The sequence below is a fragment of the Desmodus rotundus genome, chromosome 5 (assembly GCF_022682495.2).
Source record: "Desmodus rotundus isolate HL8 chromosome 5, HLdesRot8A.1, whole genome shotgun sequence".
In the NCBI taxonomy this organism is placed as follows: Eukaryota; Metazoa; Chordata; class Mammalia; order Chiroptera; family Phyllostomidae; genus Desmodus; species Desmodus rotundus.
Window position 1 is genome coordinate 12,854,933 of NC_071391.1, and position 12,958 is coordinate 12,867,890.

The 12,958-nt window shown below is 46.6% G+C and overlaps 1 protein-coding gene across 26 annotated transcripts in view; it reads left to right on the plus strand.

Moving 5' to 3' along the window:
• Positions 1-9,140, plus strand: part of CELF1 (CUGBP Elav-like family member 1) — a 68,229-nt gene extending 59,089 nt beyond the window's left edge. For 24 of the 26 annotated variants that reach the window (XM_053925188.2, XM_053925205.2, XM_053925198.2 and 21 more), the window contains 4 exons: positions 61-246; positions 1,910-2,053; positions 2,746-2,909; positions 6,209-9,140. In XM_053925188.2, coding sequence (XP_053781163.1) covers positions 61-246; positions 1,910-2,053; positions 2,746-2,873 — 458 coding nt within the window. In that variant the 3' untranslated portion in view covers positions 2,874-2,909; positions 6,209-9,140. Of the gene's footprint in view, positions 1-60; positions 247-1,909; positions 2,054-2,745; positions 2,910-2,995 lie in introns of all 26 variants that reach the window. The other 2 variants (XM_053925183.2, XM_053925192.2) reach the window with 1 other exon arrangement.
• Positions 9,141-12,958: the final 3,818 nt, after the last annotated feature.

Here is a 12,958-nt window from a genome sequence, read left to right on the forward strand (position 1 = left end):
GACTTTGGAGTTTTTCTTTGGTATCAGTTGAGTCTTTTCCTGTTCTTTCCCCCACCCAAGGGATGGCTGCTTTAAATGGTGGTCTGGGCAGCAGTGGCCTTTCCAATGGCACTGGGAGCACCATGGAGGCCCTCACACAGGCCTACTCGGGGATCCAGCAGTACGCCGCCGCGGCGCTGCCTACTCTGTACAACCAGAATCTGTTGACGCAGCAGAGCATTGGTGCTGCTGGCAGCCAGAAGGAAGGTGAGTAGGACAAAGGGATCCTGGAGTTGGGAACAGGTGGTCTCTCTGTCTGCACCAGAACTGAAAGGCAGTGCAAAGGCCGAGAGAACCGGTCAGTGGTCAGACCGCCACTTTTCTTGGGCAGTGTCAAAAATAGACCGAGAAACTCTTTTAAGTGTGATCTGCTTTTGGAATGTTTTCTGGATATGGCTCAGATCAGAGATACCTCTGAACGCCCTTCTGGAATGGGGCTGCCATTTTTAGATGAAGAAACAATCTGTTTTTATTAGGTAGTCTTTTCTATGAGTTTTAAATCTGTCAGAGGAGATCTTCAGTGTGGGTGTCCTTTTTAGCTATAGCTTGGCATTTTCCTCCTTTTCTGATCTATGCTTTTACTAATTGAGGACAGAATGAAGGCTGATGGGACAGAAAGAGCTATGGCCCGTGGGTTGATGCAGGAGAAATATGTGTCTTGATATAGTGACATTAAATTTAGGAGAGGCTATCTAGACAGAAAGAGGTCTGAGGTAGTTTGTATGAATAGAAAGTCCTGTTGCACCTCTCTGCTTATATTTGACTGGGCTTTTATAACCAGGAGCTGACATGGTTTAAGCACTAATGTAGGGAAAAGACAAGTGTCCTCTCTTGCCCTAGCAGCAAGGAGTCCTGGTTTAGTACAGCCTTGCCTGCTCTGAATCAGGTGCTTTTGTGCCTTAGGCTGTGGTAGTAGGGGAACGGGTGGCACTGCGGAGACAGACAGTAAACAAGTAAAAGCATGAGGTGTGTTCCAAATGGCGCTCCAAAGCACGATGAACAAGAAAGGGGGCAGGGAGTGCTGGAGACACTGCATTTTATATGGGATGGTTGGAGGTGGTCTCTCTAAGTTGCCATTTAAGCAGAGGAAGACGAGTACTGGGGGCAGAGGAACAGCAAGTGCAAATGCCCTGAGGTAGCAGTGTTCCTCAGCATGTTTGACAACATCGGGGAGGCCAGGGTGGCTGCAGAATGGCTGCACTGTGATTGTAATGAAATTCTTCTTGGTTAGGAAATCGTTGAGTGGTTGGAGGAGGAAAGCATATGCTATTTTTTAGATCAGTGTTAATCATAGTTTAAAATGTAATTTCTTTTCACTGAGGTACAATTGACATACGGTGAAATTCACTTTTTTGGAATATAGCTCTGTGAGCTCTACAGTCATCTAATCACCATCGCAAATACAGAACATTTCTGTCACCCCCAGAAATTCCCTCATGTCCCTTTGTAGTCATATCCTTGCCCCCACTTCCTGCCTCTAACAATTACCAATCCATTTGCTGTGCCTGTAATTTCTAGACATAATTTTGAAACCTATTTTGCTTGTAAGTTCTTCCTACCTCCTTTTCTGTGTTTGCCTACAAGCGTATAGTCTCTGGTTTTATGCTGCACATGCAGGTTTGCCTAGTTCATTGTGTAGCTGTACCTTCCTCCACACGGGCAGATTCTGGTGTCCCTCAGTGAGACACGGAGCGTGGCTCAACATGGGGGAAAGGGTCTGTTTCAGTGATCGCCCTTCAGGTCCCTGCTTTGTATTTGGAGAATCTGTTGGGGTGCCAACACTTTCAACACCGGGGGGGAATTGAGAGGCCATGCAGGGGGATACGCTTGCTTCTCACTGATACGTTTTCAATCAATGGGTGTCTTGAAGGTCCAGAGGGAGCCAACCTGTTCATCTACCACCTGCCGCAGGAGTTTGGAGATCAGGACCTGCTGCAGATGTTTATGCCCTTTGGGAATGTCGTGTCTGCCAAGGTTTTTATAGACAAGCAGACAAACCTGAGCAAGTGTTTTGGTATGTTGGCTTCTCTGCTGGTGTGTGTTGGGTGGGGGTGTAGTTATTTTTACCATGGAGAAAGAAAGGGAAGGGGCTGATAGCAGAAACTTGGGATGGAGTTTGGGTTATTGTTTAACTCATCCTTGTGCAGATTTACATGACCTCTTTCTGAGCTTCAGTTTTTGTTCTTTAAAGATTTTATTTATTTTTAGAGAGAGGGGGAGGGAGGGAGAAAGAGGGAGAGAAAGATCAATGTGTAAGAGAAACATCAGTTGGTTGGCTCTCTCATGCCCCCAAACTAGGAAACCTGGCCCACAGCCTAGGCCTGTGCCCTGACTGGGAATCAAAACCAGTGATCTTTTGGTTTGCAGGCTGGCGCTCAAGCCGCTGAGCCACACCAGCCAGAGCTAGGCTCAGTTTTTTTCAGTTCTGTAATGGGCGTGATGATTTCAGCCCACACTGTCTCTCCAGAGGGTAAGATAATGTGTGGAAAATGGCTTGGCCAAAATACTAAAAGTACTGCATCAATGTCAGGTGATACTGTTAGGAATCTGGTTTATTTTATGTGATAACGATTTTCCGATTTTTTGTCCCTGCTGAGGAAAATTGGGATTTGAAGCTAAGCTCATAAGGTATTTCTTGCATAAGGAGGACTGAGAATCTCCTTGCCTCGTTATGTCCCTCACCTAGGTTTCTGCTTGGACACACAGGTTTTGTAAGTTACGACAATCCTGTTTCGGCTCAAGCTGCCATCCAGTCCATGAACGGCTTTCAGATTGGCATGAAGCGGCTTAAAGTGCAGCTCAAACGTTCGAAGAATGACAGCAAGCCCTACTGAGCGTGCTCCCCTCAGACTGGAGTGAGAGGGTCTCTGGTAAGTTGGGGAGGAGCACCTTGGTGAGGCGAAGCCCTAGGCTGTGTGTTGGCAGCCCCGGACCCTGATCCCTGCCACTCTCGCAGGCACAGCTTGCCCTGAAGACGCGGCTACTGCCTTCTGTGGGAGTTTCGCTTCGTACAGAGGACGAGTTTGTGCTTTGGTTTCCAGTGTTTTACTTTGGAGTTTAGGTGCCATATTCTGAGTTTTTTTCTTTATTTAAAGTTTGCTGTGTTTGTAACCAGTGTGTGTTGAGAAGGACCAACATCAGACCGCCCTGGGGGAGGAAGGGGAATGGAGAAACATTAAAGAAGATCAGGACTTACCCAAAACTACCCCAAGAGAGAGGACTGAGTGAAACCAAAAACTGACCCCCAGAATCTCCCCAAGTGCAAGAATGGATGAAATGAGAACTAATGTCCAAGAGCCGTGGTGGGTGGAGCTGGTGGGGGTGGTGCTGGAGGAGAGTGAGAGGGACTTGACATGCTGAAACTTCCGTAGCTGCCTTCCGTGGAAGCACTGAGTTCTTGCTACCAGTTTTTCTGTCTCTTGTCCAGGACTTCTGCCCCTCTTTCCCAAGAAAGGGCTAACAATTCTCTGGAAATAAAATCCCTGTTAAATTAGCCTGACGTGCAAAAAAGCAGGGAGAGATCACCAATTACTGGCTTTCCCAGTCAGCCACCGGTGTTGATTTGGCCCTGCCTAGCTAGTGGCTCCTAGGAAGAAGCAGCCAGTCAGAGTGGCCAGTTTTAGTTTACTTCAACACCAGATTAGACCATGGCCCATTTCTTACAGGTCCTTTTAGAGAAGGCCTCCAGGGAAGAGACTCTGGTTTCCTTCCTTGCAGTTGGCCACAGCGAGGAGTGCCATTTCACCCCAGACCACCACTTTATCACGAGGGCAGAGCCGAGAAGGGCTTCTTGTGCCTGGCTGGAGGGGCTCCTCTCCTGAACAAGTGCTCAAAAGCCATCTAGTTGGGGGAGAGGAGCCTGCTTCTCAGTGTGCCTGCCTCAGAAGGTCCCGTCAGGCCAGAGTACTGCATTTGTCAGAGGCCAGCCAGCACTTGGTACTTAAGACAGTAGAGAAGTCCGTGCTCACCTCCTTGTCGAGATGCCCCAAGCGTAGTATTTTCACCAAGGCAGGCCCTTCATCTGACTGCTCCCGCACTATCTTCTACTCTTGGGGAGAAAGGAGACAATAGGACGTTTACAGCCTCCATATGGATTTAGTGTTCATTTACCTCAGTATTACCTTGTTCGTGTCTGTCCACGTGCTTACAGTTAGCTCCCTGCTGCCACCCACAGGTCTCACTCCAGCTCTTGCCCGTGACCATCCCCCTGCCCCCCAGCCTCTGGGCTCTGCCTCTGCTCTAAGAAAAGCTGTGGGCGTAGAGAGCCAGGAAGGACATGCTGTTGGGAATGTGCACTTGGGCACAGGTAGCCCTGTTAAGATATGACTCTTAGTGCCAAGGCCAGTGACTGGGGTGCCTAGGATCTTATATTTCATACACATCAGTCCTGACCCCTAACAGCAGAGATGAGATTAAAGGGGTTGATTTGCTAGTAAGTTGGATGGGGACTCTCCTTGTCATGCTGTCCGTTTGGGTCGCAGACAGGGATTGACCATCTCGCTGTTGTACAGGTAGTTGGTGTTGGATTATCCCTTTGGAGCTGGGACAGCTGTTCTCTTCTCATAGTAATAACTTGGGTCTGTTGTCCTCTAAGGAACGTGAAACATACTTAAGCTGAACCACGTAAACTTGAATTCTGCACACTGGGTGAAATGTGTCCTGTGTTTCAAGGATAAAACTGTTCCAAAGGCTTCCAGGGTCATGATGGGATTTTTTAAATAAATGCAAAAAATAAAAATAAAAAAGAAAAAAGAAAACAAAAAAAGAAAAAAATGCTAGGTTGGGGAGACGCTGTTCTGAATCCCAACCAGCTGGAATCAAGAATGTCGTTTCTATTTTTATAGAAGTTTTATACAGCTCCGGGGTGGAGAATATTTATTACCTAAATTATATCTCTGGAAAAGGCCAGGATTTTGTAGAATCCAGAATGTGATTGTTATACACACAGGGTGCTGTGTATGATTGAAACTACTGACTTTCTGTGGCCTGTTTGCAGCCCAGCCAATCTGCCAGAGGGGGAGGAATTAATGCTGTGAATTGGCGGAGGAGAGAGCTGTGCTCTCCAGGGCGCTGTGGTGCTGTGATCGCTAACCTTCTGTTATGTCTTCCTCCTTGGCCATCGTGGGGTTTTCCAAATCCCAGAACTCCACTCCGTTCCCACTTTCCCCTTTCTCTCTGTCCTCCCCCAGTTCACCATTATTGTCCACAGATATGTCCTGGGCTCTGGGACCTTCAGAAACCCCTTTCCAAATGATTTGAAAGGCAAAGGTGTGATCAACCTTTGATACCAGGCCCTGAGGTTTCATTCCTGCTGGTGGGTTCTCTTTTCTAAAAGGATCATTTGCCCCAGCAGGGCCCCAGGCTGCCACAGTGGCCAGCTGATGAGACGGGCGTTTCTGTCTGTTCTCTCCCCCTGCCCAGTGAGTTAGCACGGCAGCACTGCCCTTGAGCACAGTTTTCTCCCCAGGCCAAAGAGGGTTTGTGAAGACGCTGCTCCCCTACAAGTCTCACAGTGTGAGAGTGTTCATTTTGGAGAGTTGGAGACTCGCAGTCAAGTCTTAAGCAATCTTTTACTGTTGTGTGGGGGGTTAATTTTCATAAATGTTTTCTCCTGTAGTTTTTTTTGTTTCTTACTTGGGTTTCATCATGAAATTGATTTGCCTTGAATGCAGCTAGACACTGTCTCCTGGGTCCCACATGAGTGGCCAGGGCCTGTGTGGAAGCTAAGAGCTTGGATTTCTGGGAACAAAGGGCCATCCCCACAGGATTAAGGAGAAATCCTGGCCCTCTCCCCTCAAGAGTTCTCCCACCCAGGCTTCTCCTTCCTTCCTGGGTCTTAAACAGGGAGTTGGAGAGGCTGAGGCTCTGCTCCCCCAGAGGCCTTCTGAGATGGGTTTGGACGCTTCAGGGGAAATCCAAGCCTTAGTTTCCCTTCTGTCTCTGGCAGTTGGATGTTTTCTTGGTGTCCTCCATGTCCTTTTTGACTTTTCCCTGTGTCCATTGTTAGCATGTGCAAAAGTTCCCTGTCATTACCCAGCCCCTGCCCCGCCCGCCTCCTCATTTCAGGGCTGTACACAGTGAGTGTTCCTGTTCTCTCTCTCTTTGTTTGGATGTATTGCTCTGTGTAACTCAGTGGGTCTCCCTCTTTCTGGTTTGTTTTTTTTTCTAGATTCCTGCCGTTTGTTCATCGTTGTGCCTAAAGCATGTCGATGTGGCGTCAAGTACATCGTCCAAATCCCTGTCTCTTCAGCTTCTCTGATGCTTGAACTCTCACCTTTGACCTTGTGTTGATCTTTGATGCTGATGTGTATTTTTATTATGTTTGTTTCTTTCTTTGTTTTTTCTTTTTTCTTTCCTTTTTTTTTTTCTTTTGTGCTGCCAAATTGGTTTTGCTAGAACGACTGCTGAAGGGGAAATATTTAAACTTGCATTTGAATATAAAAAAAATCTATTTTTCTAGAACTTCATAAGATAACCACTTGATTTTGTGATTCCAATTCTTTGTAATTGTCTTCAGAGCAGCCCTACTAGCACATACCGCGTGGTGTTTGTATTTCTGTGAACACACAGCCAGTCCGTTTCTAGGCTTCGTTTCTGTGTGCTTAGTTTTAAAGACAACTTTGGAGTAAACAATGAAATAAAGATGTCACTGAAACCTTTGAGGCTCCTGAGCACATTTTGCTGATACAGTTTGTGGGGCTTGAGGAGACCGCATGTGTTCTTATTTTTGTTTTTCTGAGCTCTCAACTGCAGAGAACACCTGAACCCCCTTTCCTTTTTGACAGCAGGCTGCAGTTCGGGCCCCAGCTAGCCCTTTTCCTTTGGAGGGTCTCCCTTGCAGCCACCCTGCAGGGGCCTGCAGATCCCTCGGCCCCTTCCCTCCATGCTTGTTCTTACAGTCTCCACAGCAAAATGTGATGCTTTGATTTTTTTGTTCTGTTTTTGTATTGTTTTTGTGCTTTTGTTTGGGGTTTTTTCCTTTCCTAGTAAGATTATGCCCAGAAAAAACAAGTTTTGCATGTTTCCTGCTGTTTCTTCACACCTTCTTATATATCACCCTCACTTCTCTGTTTTCTACAGTTTGTGCAAAAACTGACCGATTTAAAAGGGTTTCAAAGAAGCTGTTTTAAATTGTTGTGGGGTTATTTTTTCAAGATTGTATTGTTTTATTTTGAAGTGGCGACTTTCTGCTCTGTCGCCCTTAGAGCGTTTGCCTGTGCACTTAGACTGTCACCTCGTGCGGCCTCCCGGCCTCAGCGGGGCCTCCAGGAGGCTGGCTGCCCTGTCGGAGGTGGGCTGGGAGGGTGCCAGGAGAGGCACGAGGAACATAGGTAGAAGCCAGAAGGTGGCTGTGGGTGGGCGAGAGGCTTAGCATATTAAGGGTAGTGAGCATCCCTCGGTCCAGAGGAAGGAGGGTGTTCTTCCCCAGTCGGAGGAGGCCATCTGTGCACTAAGTGGCAATATACCTGCCAGCGTTTTTCCTAGGTGACAAGCACAATACTACAGTCTTCACACTGTTTACAGCCCTGGCCACCAGCTACCCCACACTGGCTCTTCACCGCAGCTCTGCTCTTGCGTAGCTAGTGGGATGGGGTAAGGGCGGGGATTTGTTTTTTAGAACTGGGTGAAGGGCCAAATAGCTACTGTCCCTGGGTGCCAGGCAAGCCAGTTCCTTGGTTCCCTGATGGGAACTTGCCCTCCTCTCACATGGCACCATCCACCCCCAGGGTCTAGGGGCCTGAGTAAGAATGTGAATGGCGAGGGAGAGCCTAGAGGAGGTGAGAGGTCACAGGATGGGTCTGTGGAGGTTAGAGGTTGCAGAGGGAGGAGTTTGTGAGAGATCCCAGCCAGAGAGCTAGGCTGCTAGTGGGCTGAGGAGCTGGAAAGCAGGATTGTCCAGGGAAGGGTGGAGAGGGAGGGGTAGCCAAGGCCCCAGGGCGGGGGTGGGGAAGGTAGAAGCACTGTTAGCATCATCCATGCTAGGGTTGATGAAGGGATCCCAGCAGAACTTCTGGTCTGGGATCCAGCAGGTTACCTAGTATTATGCTTGGGGCCACTCTTACTGGAAGGAAAGGGCGGCCAAACGAAGGCCCAGTGAATGGTAGACTCCTAATTTCCTGGAAGGGGCAGTTGGATGGAAAGAGGCCAGGAACCCCAGCCTGAGCAAGACTGCCGTGCACCCCACAGTCTGACTGCACAGAGCCGCCTCTGTTGGCGAAGGCGCTGAGGCCCCCCTTCCTGTGTGTCGGAGTCCGTGTTTGCCAATATATTTTGCTTTCAATTCCAAGAGGAGCTCTGGGAAAACCTGTGGATAAAACCAAATGCCAAACGTTGGGACGTTGTTTCCTTTTCCTTTTCTCTCTCTGATTGTTTTAATTGTTCTGTGGTGGTTTTAATGGATTTGAGACCCTGGAGCGGCAGCTGCCTTTCTGATTTCCAGCTGCTTTTTGTGAATAATTTAAAAAGAAAAAAAAAAGAAACTTTACATTTTGGAGACAAACCTGTGTGAGTTTTTTATTGGTACAAACGTTGTATTTAACACTAGGGGTTTTGTACAGTTTTTTGCCTTTTCTACTAGAAAACAATGTAAAGTGATTTCACAATGTGAAGAGAAAAAATTGCCACTATGACCAAACGCACAGTCTGTTCTGCAGCAACAACGGGATTCAATCAGCTCAAAGTCGCGATTCAGCCGTAGAAGTGCTTTTCCTTTACCTTGTTTGAGCTTTTCCTTTCTTTCCTGTTTTGATTTGCAAAAGAAAATGTCTTTTTGTGTGAACTTGTGTTGTACTATGTAGAAAATTATGGATTTTACTTTAATGGTTTAAAAAAAAAAAAAGAAGAGCCCTTGTTGCTTTTCTGACCTGATCACAGAGTTTGTGTAGTGGATTAAAAAAGAAAAAAAAAATGTTACAAGTTTGGAGCAAGGGAGTATGTGTTTAAAAAGAATCGCCTTCCTTTTTTTGTGTGTTTTTCCTTTTGTCCCAATGGGGAACCTAAATCTGTTTTAATTGCACAGACACACAGACAAAAAGTCATTTTGTATCTGCCAAGTGTGGTACCTTCCTTTGTTTATTTGCTATTAAACTGTTTGAGAAGAACTGGTGTTGTCTTCAGAGTCATTGATTGTTGGGGTGGGCGGTGGGTTTGGGGGCCTGTGGCGTTGGTGGCCTTCCTGGAGAAGAAGAGGTGGGTCCCCTGGTTTCACTTTGATGTACTTGTTGGTTTGCAACTAAACCCACCAAAGGCTCCTGGAAGAAGATAGTATCTCCCAGAAAGCTGTCTTCTCTATCATCTGTTCTTTTGCAGTAACCCTACTAATATATAAGCACCTCAAAACCTTTTTTGCCTTCTTAATTTTCATGCTGCTTTTATTCCCACTACTGGCTGCCACACTGCAGAATTAGCCCAAACCTGTGAGTGCAAGTCTCTCTCCCTGGGCGGTGGAGTTCCTGTGCCAGGGGACGCTGCCGGCCAGCACGGAGTCCAGAGTGTGGCCTCCTTCCTCTCTAGGTCTTTACCGCTGCAGCCCCAGTGGGGCGGCCTCCTTCCCCTTCCCCCTTCCCTCAGAACAGAGTCACAGCAGGGCATTTCTGCGGTTCCTGGGGTCTGCTGTTCATGAATTACAGATTCCTCTCCAAGGGATGTCCTACATGAGGGCCTCCTCAGTCCTCTGAATTACAGGTCCAGCCACTGGACCGGGAGTTTGGGGCCCTCCTCTGGGTGGCCAGTCCTTGTGCATCTGGTGCCTGTCTAGAGAAACGCCCCCAGCACATGGCCTGTGGGTAGGCCAGGCCCCAACCTTCTCACCGTGGGCCCTCCAGCAGAGGGTGGTGTCTGGGGCAGCACTGAGGACTAGCCTGTGCAGTGTTCGGTGGACGTAGGGGTTCTGAATGCAAGTAAACTTGGAATATTGCTTTGTCACTTGTAATTGTTAAAAATATGCGTCCCTAGCCCTGGCCAGGAGGCTCAATTGATTAGAACATCATCCATGCACCAAAAACACTGCAGGTTTAATCCCCAGTCGGGGCGCATGTGGGAGGCAGCTGATAGATACTTTCTCTCATCGATGTTTCCCTCCCTCCCTTCCTCTCTCTAAAATCGGTAAACATGTTTGGGTGGAGAGCTTTAAATACCTGTACTTAACTAAACATCAAAACTTCATATTAATAGGCAGTGATCATCCTAGCTGCTGTGATCATTGACCCACAATCTAAGTACTATGGAAACACTTGATACACATTCTGTGCTTTTTTTTTTTCCCCCTCAGAGAAGATCCTTTATTGAGACTTACTTCAAACATTTCAGTCTTGATACAAACTTCAGCTCAGTTGACTATCTGGTGGCCGAGCTATGTAGTCTTCACAGTGGCAAAAGCACTCCCCACTGTGTTCCAGTCTTTACAACATCCCCGCAAAGGAGCTGCCGTTCCCATCCCCACTTCGCAGATAAGCAAACGGAGGTTAAAGGGCATTGGGCTGCTTACTAGTACGTGGCACAACGTGGCACGCACTGAGAACGAAGCCAGGCCTGCCCGACTCCCAAGCCCTTGCAACCACTACCAGGAGAAGTAACTCGGCCAGTAAATGTGCTCTAGTTAACCTGTGCAGCCTCGCTGCATGTGATTTTGCACGCTGTCCTCTAGGCTTTGGTGAACTTGGGGGACTCCGTGGCTCCTCTGGGTGGTGAGTCGTCACAGCTTTGCCTTCCTTAGAGCGGCTTTCTTGGAGTTCAAGGGGATTCACCAGTAACTCGGTGCTCCTTGGTCAGTGTGCTCCTGGGACACCGCTTCCTGAGAGGACTGGGATGTCACTCCTGCCACACGATTCTCTCCTAGAGTTGGTGCCACCTAAACTATTTGCCTAACGTTTGTTTGAACTTTTTTTTTGTGGTAAGATACATGTATAGAATTTTCTACTTGAACCATTTTAAGTGGGCAATTCAGTGGCACTCAGTACATGTACAATGTCATGTCATTCAGCCATCACCACCTAAGTTTGTTTTCCAAGTTGAAATGTCTATTTCCACGTGGATTGGTGTCATTCAGTACATCTGGTTAAGTTAATGTTGCTTTGAATGTCCCCAGAAGGAAAACAAGCGAAGGCTGACATGTACATAATACTTTCAGTTAATGTATGCAGGGAACAATTTGTGCCTCACTGGAAAACTATGCATTTTCCGTGGGGAGCTATTTTTACAAAACTGATGTAATGCACAAATAGTTCTTTTTCTTTTAATAATTTTTATTGTGTTTTTATTACCATTTAGTCCCCGTATAACCCCTGCCCCACAGTCGCCACACTGTTGTCCATGCCCATGAATCCTTTTTCCCTTTTGCTCAATCCCTCCACCCCCTAAACTGCTCAAATACCATATAAGAAAAATCATATGGTATTTGTCTTCCTCTCACTGGCTTATTTCACTTAGCATAGTGTTCTCCAGGTCCATCCATACTGTTGCAAAGGGTAAAACTTCTTTTTTACAGCCAAGTAATATTCCATTGTGTAAATGTCCTGTAGTATTTTGTCCACTCATCTACTGATGGACACTTGGGCTGCTTCCATATCTTGGTGATTGTAAATAATGCTGCAGTGAACATAGGGGTGCTTATGTTCTTTCGAATGTGTTTTGGGTTCCTTGAAATATATTCCCAGAAGTGGGATCGCTGAGTCAAAAGGCAGTTCCATTTTTAATTTTTTGAAGTATCCACACTGCTTTCCACAGTGGCTGCATCATTCTGCAATTCCCACCACCTAATGTTTTAAAGCAACTTGTCACGTGCTTTTTTCAACTTCAATTCATCTGATCATTGGTATTTGTGAAGTCTCCAAATAATGACTTTAAAATACACATTAAGCTACATAACCCCCCCCACATATATATACATACATACATACATACACATATACATACATACATATACATGCACACACACAAAGTGTCCATTTCATGCCATTGTAGGTCTGCATTCACACTTTGGGAAATGGGTCCGGAATGGAGAGGCTGTGGACTCCCTTCCCAGAACTGTTTCCTCTGTAGTTAGAGGGTGGTTGAACCTGAAGTTCTCTCCTTCTAGCACAGATTTTCTTTCCTTCTTAAGTGGAAACTTAGTTGGCTGTGACTGGTGCAATTCAGTTGGGCATCACCCCACAAAACAAAAGGTTGGCCGGTTCAATTCCCAGTCAGGATACATGCCTGGCTTGTGGGTTTGGTCCCCAGTCGGTGTGCATACAAGAGGCAACTGATCGATGTTTCTCTCTCATGTCAATAGCTCTCTCTATCCCTCATCCTCTCAAAAAAAAAAAACAAGTGAAATATAATTGACCTTTACTAGCTTCAGGCGTACAACATAGTGATTTGATATTAAGTACGTCATGAAGTGATCACAGTAAGTCTGCTTACCTTCTGTCGGTGTACGAAAGTTATTACTGTTACTGGCGGTATTCATCAGGCCGTTACCACATCCCCATGCTAGTGCAGATTTTTCTGTGACTCAGCATCAAGGTGATCCGGATCTTCTCTAAGTTTCTGCCTTACAACTCTTGAGACAGAACGTGGTGTGAAAATAGAATGTTAAGTACAACTTGAATGTCTTTCCATTGAACAGCATACCTAGAGGTGGCGGTTTCTCTTCAGAATTTATAAAAAGGAATATGCCAAAATGACTTTTTAAGTTTTTAAAATTTAGACTTGTGCATCTTTATATAGTCATATGGCTGTGTCTTAAACTGTATTCCTTTTAAAAACCAACATTCAGGTCCTGGCCGGGTAGCTCAGTTGGTTAGAGCATCATTCCAATACGCCAAGGTTGTGGGTTCAATCTCCAGTCAGGGCACATACAAGAATCAACCAGTGAGTGCATAAATTGGAACGACAAAGCAATGTCTGTGTGTGTGTGTCTCTCTCCCACCTCCTTTTC